Source organism: Haliaeetus leucocephalus, unplaced genomic scaffold (genome assembly GCF_000737465.1).
Source record: "Haliaeetus leucocephalus isolate CR32 unplaced genomic scaffold, Haliaeetus_leucocephalus-4.0 Scaffold258, whole genome shotgun sequence".
Lineage (NCBI taxonomy): Eukaryota > Metazoa > Chordata > Aves > Accipitriformes > Accipitridae > Haliaeetus > Haliaeetus leucocephalus.
Window position 1 is genome coordinate 79023 of NW_010972694.1, and position 23264 is coordinate 102286.

At 54.8% G+C, this 23264-nt stretch overlaps 1 protein-coding gene across 1 annotated transcript in view; it reads left to right on the forward strand.

Annotated features, from left to right (window-relative positions):
• The first annotated feature begins 1675 nt into the window (after positions 1-1675).
• Positions 1676-23264, forward strand: part of FRMPD3 (FERM and PDZ domain containing 3) — a 31358-nt gene continuing 9769 nt past the window's right edge. Inside the window, exons 1-12 of the mRNA XM_010568798.1 lie at positions 1676-1826; positions 2075-2177; positions 2560-2605; positions 3891-3995; positions 5053-5160; positions 5710-5841; positions 6395-6514; positions 6659-6795; positions 7630-7753; positions 8461-8550; positions 10073-10252; positions 21538-21682. Of these exons, the coding sequence (XP_010567100.1) occupies positions 1676-1826; positions 2075-2177; positions 2560-2605; positions 3891-3995; positions 5053-5160; positions 5710-5841; positions 6395-6514; positions 6659-6795; positions 7630-7753; positions 8461-8550; positions 10073-10252; positions 21538-21682 (1441 nt within the window). The remainder of the gene's footprint in view (positions 1827-2074; positions 2178-2559; positions 2606-3890; positions 3996-5052; positions 5161-5709; positions 5842-6394; positions 6515-6658; positions 6796-7629; positions 7754-8460; positions 8551-10072; positions 10253-21537; positions 21683-23264) is intronic.

Sequence of the window (23264 nt, forward strand, 5' to 3'; positions counted from 1 at the left end):
GCAGAGCAGGTAATGAGACGGTGTGTAGCCAGTCACAGGGGAGATGGTCTCACCTGCGCTTTCCCACAGCTGCACTCTCCTGGCAATGCAGCTGGCCCTGCACCCCGCGCCTGTGGGTGCTGCACCCCCGCTGGGACTGCTGGTGGGTGCAGGACTCCCCATGGCCCTGGGAGATGCCCGCACCCTCCTCAGCAGTTCCCTTCCCTGGGTCTCACTGTTTTGCTTCTCCAGCCATGTGCTGCTGCATGAGGGAGGGGAAAGCCACGCGTACCGGTCTGGCTAGGCACCGGGGATGGGTCAGGGTGGACCCAGCAGCGGTGGAATCCCATCACCACAGAGCACAGCTCATCCACAGCTAGTGATGTATCCCTGACACTGGGTGGAGGCGCCTGGTGCTCAGAGCTCTCCTGGCTCCCATGGGAGACAAGGCAGCAGGGACAGGGACAGACCCTGCTCCCATAAAGGATGTCGGGACAGGTCACCTGGGGATGAGGGCCGGCACAGGGCTGTCTTTCCTGGCAGCAGTGCGCTCAAGCCCGAAGCTGTGCGTGTGCTGGCATGGAGCTGCAAGAAGGTCCCGTCCTCTTTTGGCCCTGTGTGCCATCCCCTCTTCACTCTGCAGCATGTGCCAACATGCGGTGCTAGGAGCGGGCTGGGGGGTGTTGGAAATGCAGACAGATTGCATTAGATGGATGATGCGTCAAATCCTAAACTGGTAAGAGTCAGAACAATTGATGTGTTGCCAAAAGGCCGGGAAAGATCTTTTTTAATAGTCTGGACAGGAACAAGCAATGAGCAGCACAGAAACAATGGCATGTTCATCACTTTGTTTTTCTGGTTGCGGCCGTGCACGTTGCCATCTGTCTGTGCTGCGCTCTGCTGCCATCCCAATGGTGCTGGGATTGCTCCCTAATAGCAGGCTCACAGCCCTGCCAAGCAGCCTGGAGCCACGGCTGGCATTGCTCTGGGATTCCAAGGGCAGGTTTGGCATGACCTTGTCCTGGGCTGGGTCTTCCTGTCTTCTGGCTGTCAGTGCTTTGAGGAGTCCTGGGGCTGGCCATTGAGACTCAGTCATAGGGCCAGCAGCCATGGCTGAGCCTGCCTTAATCCCAGTTTTTAGACTGGCTGAACTTGTTTCCACTTATCTCTGATATTGTGCAGCCCTGTTACACAGCATGAAAAAGCCAAGCATGAGTTTGCTCTTAAACCTCCGCAGAATGGGCAGAGAGACAGCACTCCAGCCATGCCAGGGCTGCTGTCTCTGAACCTCGTGGCGGTGGCATCCCTCAGGTAATGGCCAGAGTCACACCACCAGGAGTTTATCCCACACGTGTCTTCCACCTAATGAAGTGAGATGCTGGGACAGGGTTGGGACAGTGAGATGCTGGGAGAGGATGACATGATTTACCCTTGGTGGGTATCTCCATGAATGTCCCCTGCCTCGGCTGCTGGTGCTGTGGCAAAGACAGGCACTGAGCAGCACCACTCTGCAAAGGAGGATGGGGGGCTGCGGATGTCCCAGCAAGCTGCTGGGACCTGCTGTGCTGGCAGCGATGCAGGAGGCAGGTGGAGTGGGGCTGCCCTCCAGGTTGCAGAGGGCTTGGGGTGAGCAGGGAGGGCTGCCATGATAGGGTGCATGACAGCCTGCCCCTCCACTCTGCAGTGCAGCCATGTGATGCCGGAGGAGCGTGGTGGCGATGATATGGAATGTGGGCAGCTGCCTTCGGACACTCTCAGACAGGTGACGGTCCAGCGCCACCCCCACTACGGATTCGGCTTCGTGGCCGGCAGCGAGAGGCCGGTGGTGGTGCGCTCCGTGGCAGCAGGTAAGGTGTGTGGTGGGGGGAATCCCTGGACACGGCCACAGGGTGCCAGGAAGCACAGCGGCACCTTCCCCTGGTGGGACCCCTCCCTGGGCTCCTGTCCTCTCCTTTAGCCTCCTGTGGACCTGTGAGTTGCCCTTCACATCCACATACATGGGCAAACGCTTTGGGGGTGCTTGGGACCCTCCTGCTTCCCTCCTGCCCCACAGCCCCAGGATGCCTGGGCTTGCCCTGACCCTCTCTCCTGGCAGGCGGCCCCTCTGAGGATAAACTCCTGCCAGGAGACCAGATCTTGGCCATCAACAATGAGGATGTGAGTGAAGCCCCCAGAGAGAGATTCATCGAGCTTGTCAGGTGAGGACAACACTGGTCCTTCATCACCTCCGGGGTGGGGGCTCATGCCAGGCTGCTGTGCCCCGACCGGAGCCTTGGGGTGTTGATGCACAGCCCCAGGCTCTGCTGTCACCAGTGCTCACTGCTGGCATGGGGAAGCCTCAACTTGAGCATTGGGAGTGCCTTGGAGCAAGTGCCATACCTGTTCCCAGCTGGCCAAGGGGTTGGCAGTTCTGGGAGAGCACCCACAGACGTATCACCAAGCACCCCAAGGAGCTTACGAAGGTCCTGGCCACCAGTGGGCTGGGGAGGGTGGGATGTGCTCTCTTGATAGCCAAATGGACATGCTGAGGTCCACCACCATGGAGGTCCCATCCACCTTCACATCTCCTTTCTGTCACAGGAAGGCCAAGGACTTCATCATCCTCACGGTCCTGCACACCCACCAGGTGAGATCGACAGGGCCATGGCCAGCACTGGGGGAGGCAGGACAGGGGTTAAGAGCCCTTTGGGAGACTGAGGTGGGGCCCCTAGAGACCCCAGGGGACCACTCAGGCAGCTCAACTGAGGTGTTGGACTGGTGTCCCACCACCCCAAGGCTCTTCCAAGCAGTTGGGTCTGAGAGCTGCCACAGCCTCACAGGGTCAGTGTAGGCATGCAGCCATCTCCCTCTCCTCATAACTACCTCCTTGTAGGAGGGAGGGAGGAAGAATATCCCCAGACCCATACGGTTTGCTAAGGGCATCAGACGCGTCTGATGAAGTGACCCATCATGCCAGAGGTGGAAGGGAGGGATGCGCCGTTGCCATTCCTGGCAGGCTCGGTCAGGGAGTCGTTGGGTAGATGGGAGTGCAAGACTGCGGGCCCCGAGCCGCGTGGCTGGCGGTGGTGCTGGCACCGGGTGGTGATGGTGCACTGGGGCTCAGCACCTGTGGCGCTGGAGCAGATCGAACTGTCATGCCGGCAATGGTGGTGGCAGGGCATCATTTCTGCTTTACTAAGCCCTTTGATGTCGGTGAAGGAGATAAGTGTGAGAGCGTCCCTGTGCTCCCCTCCTCTCTGGGAAGGAGATGCCACCACCCAGTGCTGCTCTGTCAGGAGTGGGGCATGTACCAGGCTCCAAAAAAGCTTTTTTTCTCCTGGTCCTGGATGGCCGCCAGCCAGGACAGGCTGCTCGGCTGACGCCGGTGCCCTCAGATGCACACAGCTCTGCAGCACAACTGCCTCCATGCCAGAGTGTGTGCAGGCAGAGGCTCCCCAGCACCTGGCACTGCCACCAGAATGTCCCGCAGGGCTGCCTGGGGTCCTGTCATCTCCCATCTCCCAGCCACCCAGCTCCTCCCTGCAGCTGCAGACCCACATTCGAGGGGCTTGTCTCTCCCATCCGAACCAGTGCCGGTGCCTCCAAGTGAGCCCTGGCTCATGTCTGCTGGAGCTCAGCCTGCACAGGGGATGCCGGACAGATGTGCCCACTGGGGGTGCAGCCTCTCCCATCATGCTGAGGGTGCTGGTGTGACTTCAGGGGCTGCTGCTCCTCGTTCTGGCCCTGCCTGCAGCACTGTATAACCACAGCAAAGGGGACTTGCTTTCCACCACCCCCCATTTCATGGTTCACTGCCTGCTCCTCGTTGTCATGATGGCTTCAGAGAGGATTTCTCTGGTCCCCTTGTCTGGCTCTCCCCGTGCCACGGCTCTGAGGGCAGGCAGGTGATTTACCCAGTGCTCTCTTTCCAGTCTCCCAAATCTGCTTTCATCAGCGCAGCCAAGAAGGCGAAGCTAAGGTCCAACCCGGTGAAGGTCCGATTTTCAGAGCAGGTGACAGTCGGCGAGACAGACCCAGTAAGTCCTTCCCTGCCTTCCTCTGTGATTCAACCCCCTGAGGCATCCCCGGGGCCATGGGGCATGAGGTGGCCAGGGGCCACAGGGCTCCTCTCCCCTGATTTGGGCTCCACGGGTGAGAGCAGCCCTCTGGCCCAGGGAGGCCCACAGGGCAGATGCCCTTGGGCACACTCAAGGCATTTGGTCAGTGCTGGGGGGACATGCCATGGTCCTCCCCTGTCCCTCCATCTGGATAGAGCCCCAGAAACTGTCCTTGGAAACCTGGTCCCACCTCAGTCCCCCTGGGCAGCCAAGGGTGACGTCTGGCCAGTGCCAGCACCTGCCCTAAGGAAGGTCTGTGGCTTCCAACCTGGTGCCAAAGGCTTTGCAGGAGCACCTGTGCATGGGGCAGGGTGACCAGGGCAATGCTGTGTGACAATGGAAGCTGTTATGCTGCAGTAGCGTTCCAGCCCAGTGCCATTATCTCCTAATTGCAGAAAGGCTTTATTAAGCAGCATATTAAAAAAGCCCAAAAACAAAACATAAAAAAAACACTGTAAAGTGCTTCTAGCAAATTTTATTTTTAGGCAAAATCAATTATCTGATCTAAATGCTTCTTGCCAAATAAAATCAGCCTTCACCCAACTTCCTGCACAGGGCATGTGCAAGGTTGAGGTGGGCTAGGCTTGTGTTAAGGGTCAGGAAAGGGGTATCAGCTCTGAGCCACCCTGGCCATCGCCTCTCCTCTGGGACACCAGCTGGGAAGCGGGACAGGCTGCCAGGCACAGGCATGGCTCTGGAATGTGCCGGATGGACTGGGATGCTCCATTCCCGCTGCAGCTACTGGGAGCTGGGAGGGGAATCTGTCAGCTCTGAATCGCTCCAGCTCTGCATTTCTCAATGGCTTAGCAGAGATGCTGGATTTCAAGGGAAATGTGCCTCTTAGCGCATAAGCCCAGAGAAGCGGAGGATGCCGTAACCGTTCCATCACTGACACTCATTCTCTCTCTCCATCCTCCCTCTATCTCTCCATCCCCCCATCCTCCTTGCCTCCTTTGTTGCCGGCCCCACGTGCCAGGACATGTTGAAGAAAGAAGCTCTCCTCCTCATTCCCAATGTGCTGAAGGTTTTCCTGGAGAACGGGCAGATCAAATCCTTCACATTCGATGGCCGAACCACTGTGAAGGTGGGCCCCTCCTCTCCCACTACAGCATCGTGATGCTTTTCTCCTCCTGCCTGCCCTATCCATTTTTCCTTGTCTCCTGCTTCCTTGCACAAACACCGCAGCGGTTCTTGGCTGGCTGCAAACTGCCACTGCATGATAGATAGCCCCTCTGCCTCCCTGGGTGACACGATTTGCAGCTAGCAGGAATGGGTTTCTGCTGTCTTTCTCCCACTCCTAACTTTTGTCCTTGCTGTGAGCCTGCACTCCAAGCAGGATAGAAGCTCCTGTGAGTCCCCCTGCCAGGGGCCAGCTCCTTGCAGCCCCCCTCCAAAACACCACAGTGTTGCCCTAGGTGCTGGGGGTCTGGCTGCTGGTCACCTCCTGCTGCGAGGTCACTTTGCCCAGCAGTGGCTGGGTACTATCCCGCAGCCTCTCTCAGCACTGCAGGGCCTCATCCTGTACTGGTGTGACCCCAGGTGCCAGGGAGGAGGGGGGTCTCAGTGGGATGCTAGCTCCCACCCTAGGAGGGAGCCAGTGCCTCGCACCCAAGCCTGTCTGTGGTGTTTGCAGGATGTGATGGTGACATTGCAGGACCGCCTGTCCCTGAGGCACATCGAGCACTTTGCGCTGGTCCTGGAGTATTCCAGCCCGGAGCAGAGCCACCGGTTTTTGCTGCTCCAGGACAAGCAGCCACTGGCCCACGTAAGCCACTGGGTGCGGGAGGGCATTGGGATGGCCATGGCCGATGGCTGGGGCACAGGCACGCTCTTCTCCCACCAGCGTGGGGCTTCACCAGGGTTGTGCTATGGGGTGGCGTAGCCTCTCCTTGCCTCTGGCATGGTCCTGCAGGCTCAGGGGTGCAAAGGATGGCCAAAGAAGGAGACAATCAGGGTTTTACCCATCCTGCCTTGATAGCACCGTGGAGCTGCTCCGTGCTCCAGCCTGGGTAGCTGCAGACAGCATTCATGAACAACCTTGGCTTGCCCAGCAGAGCCAGGAGTCTGGCACTGCACGGGACCAGGGATAAAATGAGGGTTGTGGAGGAAGCGTTAGCCTTGGTGGCATAAACCCCTGCAGCACCAGGCAAAGCTCTCACACCAAGGAAGGCTGGGCTGTTCCCGAGATCAAAGGATCAGACAGTGCATGGAGAAAAGAAATCAAATCCCCCCACAGGGGAGAGGAGAGGGGCTCTCCTGCCCTGCAGGAAAATATATGCAGCTCCTGGGCTCACTGTTCCCCTCTGCTCCTGCTACAGGTTGTGCAGAGGACACACTACCATGGCATGAGATGCCTCTTTCGTGTGAGCTTCTTCCCAAAGGACCCGGTGGAGCTGCTGCGCCGGGATCCTGCAGCATTCGAGTACCTGTACATCCAGGTAGGGGACTTCCCCTAGGAATTGGAAGCTGATGGTGCTTGTGGCCCATGTGTCTGCCCAGGCTGGGCCCTGTGGAGGCATCCCTCACGTGGCGGGTCCCCTGTCCCCATGGCTGTCTGAGGACACCTCTCCTCCCTCTTGCAGAGCCGCAACGATGTGATCAGAGAGCGCTTTGGCACAGACCCCAAGCCAGAGATGCTGTTGGGGCTGGCTGCCCTCCACATCTACATCACCGTCTCAGCCACCCGCCCCAGCCAGAAGGTCTCCCTCAAGAACGTGGAGTGAGTCCTCCTCCTTCTCCCCACACTGCTGCACAGCCCTCCTCTGTGTCCCCTGCCTGTGTTCCTGCTCACAGCCCCTGTGTAACTGGGGTGCTCCCAGCAATGTTTTGGGGTGCTGAGCATGAGATGCCCTGGGAGCCCCCCTGGAGCTGCTGCTGGCTCACTGGCTTGGCAGCAGTGACACGCAGCCCCTGGTCCCACCACACGTAAGACCCCCGCACGCTGACGTCCAGCCACACACGGCAGCCTTGCCAGGGCTGGCAGGGATATTTGCTGTGAGCCCAAGATCATTTCCATGGGAACCTGGGCTGATTCTCCACATGGCATCCAAGGCAAGGAGAAGGCACTGTGGCTGTGTAATCTCAGCCCGTCACCAAGCTGTACAGCCCTGGCTCAGCCCTCCTGTGGCTCCTGGTGGTCTTAAATCCATACAGAGTCGATCTGTGCGGGCTGGCCTTGCCCAGTGTGCACAGGGAGGAAGGGGGGAGATGGCACCTTTTGGGGAGGACCCCAAAAGAGGTTTGGGGATTTGCCCTGCATCCCTTAACCTTACATGAAGATGAGTGGGAGCTGGACTTGGCTGCAGAGCCTGACACTGCTGCATTCCCCAGCCCAGTGCTGGTGGCTGTGACACCAGCTGGGGGTCCCATCCCCTGGGGTACCCAGGCTGGGGGCTGCTGCTGCTCCAGCTGTGGCACCAAGGAAGTGCTGGTGTGGCTCCAGCTCCCTCTGATGGCAAGAGGATGCTCTCGGGCAGCATCCTTGGTTTCTGGCCCTCTCTGCCCATCGAAAGGCCTCTGGCCTGGCTGCTCAGGCAGACTTCCCTCCCCGCAGGAAGGAGTGGGGCCTGGAGCCCTTCCTGCCCCCCTCGCTCCTGCAGCTCGTCAAAGAGAAGAGCCTTCGGAAATCCCTCTCGCAGCATCTCAAAGTCCACCAGAACCAGCCTGGCGGCACCAAGGTGAGCCCGACCAGCGCGGCTATGGCTCAGGGCTGGTGGGGTTGCAGCACGCCCTCCACCCCAGCCATCCTGTTGTCCCCAGCTGGCCAGGGACTCCTGTTATTGCTGCTTAAATCCCCTTGCATGGGAGATAAATCCCGGGGTGACAGCCAGGCAGCCACTCTCTCTCCTGAATCCACTTCCAAGAGCTGATCTGGATTTTGGGAACTGCAGTGTGGATCAGTGGGGTGAGATCAGCCGAGAGCCAGCGCTCAGCTTGGCCAAAGCTGCACACATCAGTTAAGCCTGTGTTTATTGTTATCTCTGCTTCTGGGCTTGGAAAGATCTGGAGGAGGCTGCTGAGCCACTGCCTTGGTCTCTGCAGCCGTCAGAGCTCCCCGGCGGGGTTATATATCCCCCAGGAGGGTTATACATGTCTGGGGGGATTATACATCCCCCAGGGGGGTTATACATCAAGCGTCTGGCCCCCTCCCTGGCTGTGCCTCTGCTCTGAGTTACCTCCCAGCATCTGCCCAGGACAGCAGGGGAGAGGGGACCCCCTCCACCCCAAGTCAAGCCCCCAGGCTCACTGCTGGCAAAGCCCATGCCCTGAGCTGCCTGCCAACATGCTGCGCACGTGTGCTTGGGAGCTCCCACGTTTGCGCCAGCCTTTTGCATTTCTTCCCCCTTGTGCTCATGGTGATCACCTGTGTGGTGTGTTTTATCAGGTCTCCACGGCCCAGGCAAAGCTGCAGTACCTGAGGATCCTGAACGAGCTGCCCACCTTTGCTGGGGTCCTCTTCAACACAGTGGGACTGGTACGGTAATTCAGGATGGGCGGGGAGGTGCTTGGCACTGATCCTGAGTGTGTGCTGGAGGGGAGAGCCAGGGGAGATGTGGCTCCCACGGAAATTACTTCCCTCAGTCTCTTGCTCTGCCCTGCTGGGGTCCAAGCCCATCCAGAAAAGCCTTCAGAGCCTCTGCTGACAGTAGATCAGATCTTCAGCTCCACAGGGTCAGGGTCAGCTCTCTTCTTGCCAGCCTTTTGGCCAATGAGATGACCTGCTCAATGAAGTTGGAGGAGTTTCAGACACATGCTTATAGCTCGGTACTGCCCTGGCAGCATTCTGCCATCTGTCTCAGAGGAGGGCCACCCTTGGCAAAGGCCACCATGTTCATTGCTTGTCCGTACAGGGAATAGCCCAGCTGGCCTTACTGTCTCTGTCCAGCCTGACTGCTGCTTGGCAGCTCTCAGGAAGCTGCCACCACCACAACCCATTCCTCCCTCATTCCCATCAGAGGCATCTCCACCCCTCACCCAAGCCACCTCATTTTCTCCACGGCAGGAGGAAAGCCACCAAGCCAAACAGGAGAATGGTGGACCTGCTAAGGCTCCCCACTGCCTGGCTCACCTCTCCATCCCTCTTGCTCTACCTCCCATCCAGGGATCTCCATGTAAGTGTCACCTCTCTGCCACCCTTCCCTTTACCCCCACTCAAGATCTCAGCACTTCCCTGGCTTCCCTTGCTTTGCCTCCTGGGTTCCATCTCTTGTAGCCTTTGATCTGCTCTGCTTCCACCATGCCTCAGAGCTCCTCACCTTGCAGCTCAAAGGGCTGCCTGTAGGAAATTGGTAAAGGCAGAACCACATGGTGTTTGGTCAGTGCCATGGCTGAGTGGTCAGAGTCTGCCTCCAACACTGCCTGGGTGTGCAGTGCTGGGCAGCTCACCTCTGATGTGGGTGCCCTGCCTTTTTTTCATCTCTGACACCAAAGCAATGACTCAGAGCCAGCCTAGGAGTTGAACCACATGAAAATGATAAGTAGTATTCCCTTATTCTCTTCTGCACTGGTCTGCCCAGCTCCTCTTCACCTCCAGGTCTGGCTTGAAGCATCCTTCCTGGGCAGACCAGAGCAAGAAACATCTCTATTTTCAGTCAAGGCTTTAGTCTTTCTTCTTTTCTAAAATACACTCACTCACTTCTCTGCTTCCTTTTCTCAGAGGCAATGTCAGATCAGGCAGATTTGTAATATGCTCTTACTTTTCTGTAGTGACACCAGCAGGCCTGAGTATTTCATGTGGATGGTCAGTTCAGTGCTTTATTTTTAAATAGCCTTGGCATCCTGCACACCATTCCTAGCTCTGCAGAAAGGCTCAGGGAGGGTGGTTCATGGCACCAGCTTCACCTGCTGCTCTGCAAAAGCCACCCAGCACCCGGCTGAGTTGCTGACATCGAGGCTTGGCTCCACGGAGAGAGCCAGGCACAGCCCATGCAGCCCCAGGGTGCATTTATTCACTCCTGTCTGTCTGTCTCTCTTTCTACCCATGCTCATGCTACCAGGATGAGAAGCAGCCAGCGACCACGCTTCTGGTGGGACCCCGGCATGGCATCAGCCATGTCATTGACCTGAAGACCAACCTCACCACAGTGCTGTCGGAGTTCAGCAAGGTCAGCAAGATCCAGCTGTTCAGGGAGAACCAGGGGGTGGCCCGGGTGGAGACAAGCATCCTGGATGCCAAGGTAAGCAGGGGTGCCCCAGAGGCAGGCTCTGGGAAGAGGGGCTAGTGCGGAGGCTGTAGCTGGGGGTTCCATGCTCGCCTTTGAGGGGGTTCAGGACACAAGGGCATGTTGGAGCATCTGCTTGCAGATTTCTAGGGACTTAAAAGCCGCTTTCACATTGCAGTCACAGGGCGCATGGTCTGCGGCATCTCCCCTGCCTGACTGGCTCCTTGTGCTGTAGAGGCAGGGACTGACGCCGAGGGTGCATGGTGCAGGCATGGTGGTGTTCTGGCCATGATCCAAACACCTGCCCAATGATCCAAGCAGGGTCCTTGGGGTAGATGGGGATGACACAGGCCAGACAGGTAGCAGGGCCCATTGGAGGCAGGACAGTGCCTTGCCTCTCCTCAGGGCTGGAGAGGAGCAGTCCATGGCCATACCTGGGCTGGATGCAGGTACTGGAGGGGACTGGTGGGGTTTTGTGTGTTAGTAGCACTTGTGGAACTTGTCAAGCCATGCAGGATCATTGAATGAACTGGAAATGCTGGGACAGGGGGTGTCAGGCTCAGAGTGCAAGAGATCGCTGGGCATCCCTGGGCATGGGTGTCCCTGGCTCCAGTAAGCCACCCCCTGGGTATCTTGCCAGCTGCCTCCATTATCCTCCCCTTCAGCCCATGGAGCAGTCTTGCCACTCCTCGGCATACGTGCCCTCCTGGGCCCTGTGCGTTATCATCCTGCCATCCCCTGCTAGTTGTTGCTCGGTGCAGTGCTGGTTCTGGCAGTCGATCCCCATGGTGAAGCCCCACCACCCCTCCTGGGTCTCTCCTGGGTCCCAAACCCTTCAGAAGGACTGTCAGCAGTACAGTAAGAACTCTACTGACTTCTTTGGTGTCTGGTTCTGCAGCCACAAGATCCTAAGGACATCTTCCATTGGCCTTTGCTCAGGTTTTTAATAAGCTAGGACACATCTTCAGCAGACCTCCAGGCAGGTAGCCATGTGCCTGCTCCAGGGCATCCTCAGTTTCACTGCCTTCCCTTGCCCAGCTCTTCCCTGCCCTGTAGGGAAGGACAGAGCTGAGAAGCAGCGATCTGACAGATCAATGCCAAGCCTCATCCTCTCCTCTCCTCCCACCTTGAATTCAACAGGACAGAGTTAGGATTGAGTTTGGGCCAAATTAGACAGGAGCAGTGCTGTCACGTGCGTTGACATCTGGCACAGTGCAGTTGTGACTGCTTTGGGACATGGAGATGCTGCTACACAGCAAACAGGGTGTCTGCACAAGCTGTCCAAGCCTTTGGCTGTAGGTCAGTTTTGCTGCCCCCGCATTCATCCCTTTTCCCTCCGAGGCTGATGAAGTTGAGCTGCTTTGCTGGCTGCCTCCATGTTTCCTCATCTCCTGCAAGGTCCCTAAGCCTCAGCCCTCTCTGCAGCCCTTTCCTTGCGCTCTCTATTGCAGCCATAGCCTCGCAGATGTAATCATGGTGGATTTGTTTAGGATTCTCCTGCTGCCTCCTCTCCTGGTGGATTTTAGCACTTCCTCCCACCAGACTCATTAATTCCCCCAAGTCTGTTTTCCTGCTGTTGCTGTGCCTGGTCCAGTAGCTCTGCTGAACCGCAGTAACACCTCAGTAGCCTCTGCCAGAGCCATGCTCATCCTCATCCCCTCTGCCTCAGCTGTCCCCTCCAACAGCCTCATCGGTGAAGCCCTTTTTTTGCAATTGTAATTCAGTGGGTATTTGGTCAACTGTAGTATCTGTAATATTCCCTCTTCTGCATCCCACTGAGGTCAGTCGTTGCCCAGGTGAAGTCCTGGTGTCCTGCTGTGCCTGTCCCTACCCTTCAAAACCCTCAAACCTCCCACCCTGCAGCCTGTGCAGGTGGAAACCCTCCTTGCCCTCTGGCTGCCTGGGCTGTGCAGGAGCCCACTGGATCTCCTCCTTACTGCTTATGGAGCAGGTACAACCAAGGGATATAGTCTGCACCATGAATAGCCCTTCTGGTTCCTCCTGGTGCCCAAACCCCTTGGATAGGTGTGTATAAATCATGATATTCATACATTAATAATACACTGGTCACAACCCTGTGGTGGCTCGTGGCTCACTGTGAGCGCTTGGAGCACAGCATGTTCCCACTGTCACATAGTTCCATGGCCATCTCGCTGGCTGCGAGTACTGCACAGGAGATGTGCGGTGTTAGCTCTGCTCCACACGGTGCTGCTCAGCCCCGGGAGTGCATCGAGCTCACGGTGGCATGCACAAGCCTCTCTGGTGCCGCCGTCGCTTCTCTGGCATGGGAGAGGGCAGTTGTCCCCCCCCGGCACAGGCCGGTGTGCAGCTGAGACTGGCCACAGGAGTGGCAGGTGTGATGGAGGTTGAGGTGATGCTGACATCCATCCATTATAAATTAGGTGGCAATTTCCACACGGCTTCTCCACAGATCCTGCAGTGCCGCTCCCCTCAGCCATGCTCTGCAGCAGTAATTAACTCTGTAACACCACCAGCCCTTTCCTGCTGTAGGAGTAGTCTTTCTCCCGTGTCCCCTCTATCCAGCCTCCCAATTGCTGGATAAAAGGCAGCTCACATACAACTTCCCACAAGCACATACGCATGCATGGCAGCTTTACTTCCCTGAGAAATTCCAGACAGCTGCCTACAGCCACCAAAAGCCCTTCTGCCTGCCTGGAGTGGAGCGAGCATCCCATTTGTGAATCTCAGCAGGCTCAACAGCACCCTGCCAGTGCAGAGGCTGCTGTTATCCGTCTTCATTTAACCGTTATCCAAAAGGCTGGGTTTTAAAGCCAGCATGTCTGCTCCAAAATGAGGCATATGCTAATCCTACGTGGGACAGCGATAGATGAGGCAAGGCTAAGAAAAGCAGGCAAAAAGATCATTACTTCGCAATGGTAATCTGCTTTCTGCAATTATTCTATTGCACTGAACGTGTCGCTGGCTAAAGCCCTGGGCTGCAAATAAATCTGTTTCTGCTGTGAGTCGTAAACCATTAGAGGGTTGTGCTTGAAGTAGTGTCCCGACAGCTCTGGGGTCCTGCGCTGAAATCCATATCACCCCTGGATTGCAGAGCAGGTGGGGGTGTCCCCGGGGGCTGTTGCACTGTGATGCGTGGCGCTGCATTGCGGGATGCTGGTGCTGGGGCAGCTCTGGAGCATTCCCCAGGTTATGGCAGGGATGCAGGTGAGCCAGCCTGAATCGGTGGGGTGGTGGCAGCTGATTGCAGCTGCTCGCTGAGTTACTGTGGAAACAGCAGATGGGCAGTGACGGTTAAGGGATTTGTGCAGTAAGGCCATTTTGAATTTCTAAGCACCAGGTTTATTGATGCTGTGTAGTTGGTCCTAAGGGTTAAAAAAAGGGGTCAGGTCACGGAGCAGCCATGAGCCGGGAGGTCTGCACACCCCGACTGCACCAGCCGGCGCTGCCCAAACATCCTTATCCGCTGCTTGCCTGCAGCTGCAGCTCAGACGTACCTGCCAGAAGGAGCTGGGGAAGATTTTCGGGTAACAAGCAGGCTTGAGGAGATTGTAAACCATTTGCATTTAGTTCAGGAGGAAGAGCAACGGTGTTTGTCTTATAAATTATTCACTGGGTAGTTAATTGGTTTGCTTTGGAGCTTGTCCATCCTGGGCTTCAGTTTCTGTTTAAAACAGCCCGTTTCAGATACAAACCCAAGGGCTGGTGTCTCTGCTTTGCTTTCTTTAGCTGTTTGCCACTGCAAGGGTGGCAAGGCAGGGGCAAATGCTGGCAGGACCTCTCGTAGAGGAGCTGTGGAACCTCAGGACAGAGGAACAAAAGCCTCCAGGCCTCTGCTTCTGGGTCCAAGAAGGATTTTTATTCCATGCAGTGTCCAAGGGAGCTGCTGGGAGGAGAGGAGCAGGTTTTGCCTTGACAGCCACAGAGGGAGCAGGGCAGGTTTGCTTGGAAATGCTGAGAAAGTTCACAGCACATGGCTGGAGGCAGGACAGTGCTTCCCCAGCTGTGCTGCAGCGGTGCAGGCATTTTGCAGGATCGTGTGGTCATTCCCACCTGGCCAAGTCCCCTCTTTGCTGGGGCCGTCACTTCTCCGTTCTTCCTCCTGTGCTCTGGACTCGGTGGTGTTTGAGCATTGATTCTGGAGTTCATAGATTCAGTGGGGACAGGGTGGTGGCACGTGGTGTCTCCTGTGTTCTTTATGCATTAAATGCAGCTTGTCTCGGTGGTCTGGGGGCCCCGCAGGACTGCATCTCCTGGGGGCTTCCCCCTCCAGCTGCCTGGCACTGCTGGGACCAGCATTTGAAAGCACCCAATGCTTTTGAGCCAGCTCAGATTTGGGCTTCCAGACATGCATCTCCCATCCTCCCCAGCACAGGACTGCAAAGTCCTCTTCTACCTCCCAACATCCCTGGAAGGGCAGTGTCAGCATCTCCTGCCCGGCATCTGGGCAAGCCCAGCAGCACCGACGGGGTGCAGAGGAGGCAGAGGGGCTGCTGCTTGCCGTGCTCACCCAAGCTCCCCAGTGCAGATGACATGGGGAGAGCTGCTCAGCTCCATGGGCATGCCAGAGCCAGCTCCTGACATCCAGCCAGGTGGCTCCACCAGGTCGCACCCTTGGTTGTGTGGCTTTGCAGCTCCTGCAGAAGCAAAGGTTTTGTTCTTACTGAAATGCCTTTTCAAATGGAGCATTTCTCCTTTTTGATTTACACAGCTACACACCACTGGGCTTTTTATTATTAACAGTCTTGACACTGGCAAAAAAGCTGCTGAAGCCCTCTGAATGGGAATGAAAGAGGAACGCACAGGGGGCAGCTGGATTGCCTGAGCCCGGACAAGCGTCTGCAATGTAACGGAGGAGCTGTCCCAGGCTGCACCTAGTCCCTGCACGGGGCTCTGGGGCAGGAGCCCACGGTTGCTGGCTGCTCGCCAAGCGCAATTCAGTCAAAGGCAGTGGGGTAATTGACTTCATGTCTTCCAGCAGGGCCTGCAGCCAGCCAGTGCTTTAGCTGAGATCAAGACTCGACAGAGGAAAACAAAGGAAAAATTAATTCAGAAAGGTCCCCGGCTGCTGCTGTGCCTGGAATCTGGCTATTGATGACAGTGTCCCAGGGGCCCTGGCATGCTTCCAGCCTGCCACGGAAATAAAAAGCAGCCGTGCATGGCTGGGGTGTAGCCTTCTCCTCTTCCCCTGGAAGGAGCCAAGTCCTGCCCGCCGGCCACCCCTCCCTCTCATCGGCGATGGGATGGTGACCCCTCTGCCTCCAAGCCTTCCCTGCCGGAGCCTGCAGCAGCGGGTGCTGGTGGGGCCGCAGCTGGCCCTGGGCCCAGCGGTGCTTCTGTAGCTGAGCATGGCAGGGATGCACTGTGGGTGCCGAGGCCGGTGCCATACGTGCGTTTGCCAAATTGTAGTCTGAAAACGGTGGGGAGCCCCATCAACTGATGAGGGCAGGTGAGGCCAGCATTGCTTCCGCTCGTGCAAGCAATGACTGAAGGCCATTGGATTTCTCCTACACAAAGAGCGAGGTTTTGGGAGTGATGATGGACCTAAAGGCTCTGGTTCCCTAAGCTGAATTCATCTTTATTTGCATTAAGCCATTCTGAAATGCTGTCATCTTGTGGGAGAGAGGGAGGGACTGAGGTTTTCTTTGGCTCAGTACCTGAGGTGGGAGGGGCGGATGCAGTGTCCCCCCCCTCGCAGAGCCTTTCTAGTGGGATGCAAAGCAAAGCACTTACCAGCGTGTGGTGCCAGCCCTGGCACCACCCGTAGCGCTGCCCGCGGGCACCCGGGATGGGAGCCAGCCGGAAACACGGGAGCCAGCCAGAAACACAAGAGTCAGACAACATGTGGAGAGGATGAGTTTCCAAGCCTGCAAAGCCAGGCTGATTTGTTTATTTCAAAAAAAGAAAGAAGAAAAAAAAACCAACAAACAAGCAGACCTCAGGCAGCCAGTGCTGTGGGCGTAAATGCAGCCCGATGGTGCTGCAACCTTGGGAGTCCTGAGAACTTGTTTCAACAAATAGGAAATGTGGAGGATGCCAAAAGTTCCAGGAGGCTCTGGTTACTAGAAATCCCACAGGGAAGAGCACGAGCCCTTTGAGTAGTCTGGGGGAAGATGAAAGCCAGCCAGGGTGGCAGCTGCAGCACGATGGGAAGGCGTTGGCTGGACCTGTGCCTTCCCCCAGAGACAGCAGCACCACAAGGGACACAGCATCACCATCGGAGTGGAGAGAAGGAGACACCTACAAATTCACAGTCTATAGTGCTACCTCTCCCTCCGCTGTGACATTTTGTGGGACCATGCAGGGAACGAGGAGGGCATTCACCCGGTGGAGGTGGTGGCTGCTCAAACCCTAAGGAAGGAGACGCTGCTGCAGAAACCTGAAGGTCTGCTGCTAACAAAGGCAGGAGGTTTATTGATCAACAAATGGGAAATAATGGTCGTAATCACAAGCAGCCTGGTATTGATAGAGCTGAGTTAATAATGCTTAAAGGGAGGGAAGGAAAGGTCAATGTACAAGTGAAAAATTGACTGCTGTCTCATTAGGCCCCAATGCCTATATTATAAAGTATAAACTTGGCAGCGCATCTCAAGTAAACCAGGGAACATAAATTATGTAAACTCATCTCCCACCTTTCTATTGCACTACATTAAAGGAAGCAGGGTAAGACCCAAAGTACATGATAAAGGGGGGAGATTAAAAGGAAATGCACATAAGCTTAAGGGTTATAGCGTGCACAGATTGGGTCATAAATTAATTTAAATATGAGGACTGTTAAGATCCTCTAGCATAACCCTGGCCATAAAATTTGCTTCAGACGTTCTTCTATGAAACCTTCACCTTTGTCTGAAAAAGAGAATATCCTCCAGAAGGACATCAAGGTTTGATTTAAAGGCAGGGCATAATAGAAAAAGCACTATATCCTTAATAAGCTAATGGAAAACTCATCTCTCATATCCAGTATAAATGTATTTTGTTTTACTTTCCAGAGAGACTGGTTGCCAAGCAGGAACATTTAAGTGAAAAAAATGTCCTTTTCTCATTATGACTAGAAAATCTAGAAAACCGGTATGAATGAAAGATCAAAACATCAATAATTTCAGGCTGGTATTATGCATTGAGATGTAGAAAGAGCATTCTCTTTAAAATTCTCTTCTTTTCATGTTGGCATATTACAGGTCAGAGATGAACCGTTACCTGTGTGTCCCACTAGGAATCTGATGTTTGGCATCCTTAGAGCAGTAGGATTATCCCAGTAAGTTTGCTTCCATGTAAAAACAGCTTTCATCCTAAAGGTGCTGCTACCCTGACAAAAATCAGACAGGCATTTCTGCTCTGGCAACCCAGGGAAGCAGAGTCCTTGGGACCACCAAGGTATGAGCCCCTGCTGCTATCACAGCAAGAACATGCTGGTGAGGAAGAGGAAGAGGATGGGCTGCTTCACATGAGACACGCCATCAGTGCGTGGCAGAAGGACAACCGGAGGGTTATCCTAGTTAATAACTTGTTCCCCATCAGTGATTAACACCATCTCCTGATTAACAGCTGGGAAAGAGGTACTGCATTTTGTGGCCACCTCCAAAAAAATCAGTGCCGATGAGGCAGGGAGCAGGTCTTAGAGGAACGACACCAGTTTTGCTCCTGCTGCATCCTTCCCTGCCTTCCAGCTGCTCACAGAAGTCTCTCTGCTCTACCACACCACCAGGTTTAGAAAACTTATGAAGATTCATGGTCTTTCAGATTGCTGCCATTCTGTCAGATCTGGTTGAGATTGAGCAGTGAGTTAAAAAAATTGCGGGGGGAGGCAGGGATGTTGCATGAGCCCCAGCCCCTTGGGGACCAGGCCAGTACTGACCACAGGCATGAGCCCTTACTGCTCCTTGCAGGATGTTTCCAAAGGAAAGGACGTCAATCCCATTTGCTGCAAGACACGGGTATCACAAGGAAGCCCAAAGCACAGACTACAGTCCTGCGTTGTTGTTACTTAGAGCAGGTCCCTGCAAAGCTGCCCTGAATTTACCATCTAAAACCCTTAGCAACATTAGTTGGAAATTTTTCATGCAACTGGTCAGAAAGTCAGTGTCTGCTTAGCTCACCTGTGCTTGGCTATCTCCACGAGATCTCATTTGCCTTGCCTGTGTGGAACAGGGTGACCAAGATTGCCAATGTCTAAAAATAACATCTCCGTTAGCTGCCATCCCTGACACCTCCTCTTCGTAGCCTGATTTCTCAAGGAAGCAAGTCTGCTGTGATCATGTTGCCTCTTTGCCTCTTGACCCCACAAATCGCTTTCAGATCTGTTGGCCACTTCCAGGGAGATGTGGCAGCAGGGTGGAAGTCTCAAAGGCAGCTGAGCTGCTGCAGTCTCAGGAAAATTATCTAGGTACATGGAAGAGAGATTCAGTCTTGCAACCCCACATGGGAAAGGGTTACAGCCAGACCTCTGTTGGTGAGAAGCAGAGAAGCCACTGAGGCCAGGAGAGACGCACAGTCCAGCTGCAGCAGCTTTGCTCACATTCAATATCTTTTTAAATAGCCATTAATCCATCAGCAGGACACAGATCCCCTGCAGCATGGGATCCTGGACCATGGGGAGTTTGCTGGAGCACTGCTGGCAGCGCGGGTGGATGGCTTCAAGCTGCCCCTGAACTGATATAATCCCTAATAACAATATTTGAATGCTTGACAATTAGAGAAGAACTCTCACACTGCTTGCTTGCCAGGATGTGAGAGTAATTGTTTCTAAGAACCCTTGCTAAGCTGTAATGCTAATCAGTATTAAGATTCCTCTTTTTCAGAGCAGCGTGCTAGAATTAACCCCAGCATGCCACACACTGATTGCTGGAAGCTGGTCTGGAGGCTGGGCTTGCTCGGAGACCTGGCAGGGAGCTCACGGCATCTTGGTGCGTTGCCTGTGTTTTATATGTAGGCAAGAAACACCAGTCAGGGTGGTGGTGTCTCAGTCCTGTCTCCCTTCAGGAGGACTGATCCAGGGGCTGCTTCTTGCCAGCAAGAACCTACAGTCCCATTTCTGGATAGGTGGGTGCATCCTGAAGCAGAGGTATCTGAACAAAGATGGAAATAGGGCTGGATCTCAGAGTTACGGATACCCAGCTGGGATACTGGGACTGCACTGTGGGCTGAACGGTGAGTGCTGACAGGGAGACAATGAAGGTCTGTGCTACTCAGCCCTGGTGTCCCTGAGACACACTAGCTGTGAATCTCTGGTGTGTGACTCACATGTGGTGGAAACTACCCCCCCATAGTTTTCCTTTTGAAAGGGAATTCTCAACCCACCTTGGCCTCTTCTTTTAATCTCCCAGTAGTGGATACTCATCAGCAATTGCCTCCCTCCCCTTGGCATTTGCTTCCTTTCTTGTTGCTAGCTAGCACTGAAACCCTCACTGCTGCATAACAGAGGTGGGAAAATGCACACATGTCTCTTTATTCAACAGATGGCTTGAAAAACCCAAGAAGGCTTAGCCCTATGTAGAAGGCACTTGTTTTAAGGATGCTTCATATGGCAGAACTGGAACACATGGTTTCCTTTCATCACTTATGTCAAGACTGGAGCTGGGCTAAGAGGTGTCACCCCCCCCCACACCGCTGCATGCCTGCCTCCTTCAAGCTATGTGGAGAATCTCTTCTCTCCTTTCTCTCTGTCTTGATACTTTCCCTTTGATCTGTGTCATCTCAGGTTTATTTTCCATGATGCAGAAAGAGCCTCGTCAAGTGAGCAGGGGCAGAGCCTCTCAGCAGAGTGTGTTCGCTTGTCAGGTTATTTCTCTTCTCTGTCGGGTTATTTCTTTTCCTTTCTCTTCCTGTGTAGCAGCCAAGGAGGAAACTTCTTTACCCTGGCCCTAGGAGGAATCAGGCTCCTGGCATGGCTTTGGTATCACACGCAGCTCTGCCTAGGGCTGATGACTTCACACCCAGGTTAATTGCGTTGTATGGTCCAGAGCATGATGTGCTGTAAAGCCAGGTCTTCCTTTGCCAGAGTTGGCTTGTTGGCTTAAAAAAACAAGTGTTGAGCAGAGCACAGAACTGGCCAGTGGGTACCAGGAACCTCCTGTGGTTGTAAAACAAGAAAACCAAAATAGCTTTAATGGTTTTCACACTGCATAGGCTTAAGTGGTTTTTAAAACATGCTTAGTTTGCCCTGGATGTGGTAAACAAGCTCTTCTGAGTCCTGGAGGGCTGTCAGTGTGCAAGAGACTGAGCGTGGCAGGACAGGCAGCCTGAGCCACAGCAGTACCTAAACATCCCCCAGTTGCCTCAGATAAGCCCTGTACCTGGGTACAAATGTCCTTTAGGTAGGGGTGCTTCGTGCAAGGGGTAGATGAGGACTAGAGCTGCCATGCAGTAACTTTATTGAAGGCACTGTCATTTTTTTTCCATCTCATGGGTCCACCTAGTGCAGTGCTGGGGGCTCAGACCAAGTGTGGACTGCTCGACCGAGGTATGCTGGCATAGGCTGCTCTGCCCAGGTGGGTCCCAGCAGTGCATGGGACCTCACCAGGCAGGTAAGAGAGTGGATCCAACCCTGACAGCTTCCCCAGGCTAGCTAACCTTCTCCTTGGGACAAGCTGGGAGTAGGGGAGTCACAGTGCCTGCCACTAGATTGTGCAGTGAGGTTATACGTGGCACACAGATTGTGTCTGATTTTTTCTTCTCTTTAAAGCAAAGACCTTTTTTAGTGTGTGAATAAATGCTCTCCTAAAAGAGAAGACACCATCTGCTCCTAAGCACAAATTTAATTTTCCAAAGGGTTAGATTTAAATAAGATCCACAGGCTCAGAGTGGTGGCTGGGGGAGCCTGTAATGGGTTTTTGCCCCTTCTGCATCTTGCTGGAAGCAGATGTCTTAGTTTATGGGAGGGCGACATGGTGCCTGCAATGAAACAGGGGTTCTGGCAGCTGGAGACTCCACAAACTCCCTGAGCTCCCCAGGGCCTGATGGCTAAACTGGTGATTGCAGGTAGGCTTAGAACATTGACATGCAAACAATCAGGAGCCAGTTGGATGGGGACCCTGCCATGCACAGCCTGTGCCCTGCAGGGCTTCACTTCTTTCATCATCCTTAGGAGAGTCAGCAAGCAGGAATTACAGCTGCAGCAAGGCGCTTTCTTGTGCACAGCGATTTGTTGGGTGATCTGGAGCAAGGATATGCACCTGGCTGTTTTTCCCTGTGTGGGTGCTAAAAGTGCCAGCCAGCTCACAAGTTACACCAGTGCAGGGCCCCAGTGCAACCCCTTTGGAGCACTGGTCCCATGTCGGCTGAGCCGTGTGGCCCTTATGTGCTTTGCTTCTCTTGCCTTCCAGCCGCTGGTATTGCTGATGGAGTGGCCTGAAGCCACCAACTTCGCCTGCCTGATCGCAGGCTACTGCCGTCTCCTGGTGGACTCCAAGAAGATGATATTCTCCAGGGCCCCCAGCCAGCCACCCCCACCTCAGATTATCAAGGCAGGTACGTTTCAGCCTCTGCTTTCTGTGCGAGCCCCTTCCCCAGCCTCCCGCTCCTCCTCCTCCCTCTGCCCAGGGCTCTGCAGCTTTAGAAAGGAGAAGGGTTTCTCTGGCATCTCCCCTCTGCTCCCATTCCCCCTGCAGAACCAGCAGACCCCTTTTAACCAGAAAACAAGGAGCAGGGAAACAAGTCCTCATTTTGGATAAGGTCTGACTTGTGGTGTCAGCTTGGGCCCTAAACACTCACTGCAAGTCTTGTTCTGGCAGCTCCTAGAGCAGATCCAGGAGGTGCCATTTGAAAAGACTTGTAATGCTGCCAGCTAAATGCTGGGTCCTCACAGAACAGCCTGTGCGTTGCCGCAGGGATGCAGCACATGCCTCTTGGCTGGCATCCCGGCTCCAGAGACCAACGTGAGTTTATGCACTCAGCCAGGAGCTGCATTCCTACTGCCTTTGGACACTGCTGCCTTCAGTAGTGGGGGTCTGGGCTCCAAAGGCAGCTCTGCAAGCACAGCTGCTCTGCTGATTTCCTAAATCAGGAAGGAAACTTTGGTGTCCCAGCTTTTCAGGCGCCCAGCCTGATGCAGGGAGCAGAGGGCTGGTCTGGGCACAGCAGGAGACCAGAACAGCTAAAGACAGGTTCTGTCCCACCAGGCACTGATGCTCTGTTCCTTGAGGATGGATTGCAGGTGCAAGTCACCCTCAAAATGATCGATGATTTTCAAGAGTGATTTCAAACAAAAGCCAACCATCAGCTACGTGCTGTTGTTCCATGCAGGTGTTCACACTAAACATGTTTTGTATAGGGAAATACAGGATCAGTGGCTGGAGATGGCCAAAGTACCAACCCATCTGACTCTGGAAGGTTGCCCCTAGACCTGCCGAGTGACACTGCAGCTCCAGAGAGCTGTGACAAGTCTTCAGTTTAGCTGGCAGAGTGTCAAAACTGCCTCCTCAAGATGGGACTAGCTGGGGGAGGTGGGAGGAGTGCTGAGAGCTAGCAGGGTCCTTGCGAAAGGACTCGGTGCCTCTGAGGTCTGAGGAAGGCACCCAGACACAGGCTTGGCACATGTGGGAGACACACTCACAAGAGGCATCAGGAAAGCATCTGTGGCAGCCTCAGTGAATCCAGGGAAAGACCTAGCAGGTGATGTTGGTGTAAGTATATGTGCATGGTTTCCTTTTGTTTCTTCAGCTGCACCTCTTACTGACAGCTGTCACTGTGCTCTCTGCTCTCGGTGCCCTACAGAAACACATTTAGTCACATTTTGCTATGAGTGGAGGGTGTTTCCAACTTAACTGGCTATCATGAGAGTGGTCCTTCCCTGGGTCATGTCACCCTGAGATCAGCTACAGGGACACATGGGGCACATGCCTGTGGGGAGTCAGAGGAATGTGGTGGGAAGTGGAGAGCATCCCAGAACATCCCCAAGGCCTCAGAGGGAGGCTGGCAGCACCCACAGTTACTGGTCACTCAGGGAATGTCTCAGCATGTGCGAGTGGTGCTTTTCCACACTCTAGCAACAGTGATAATAGCCAGCATTTTTCCTCAGGGAGATTGTGCTTTGTGGGCATGGTCCAAACAT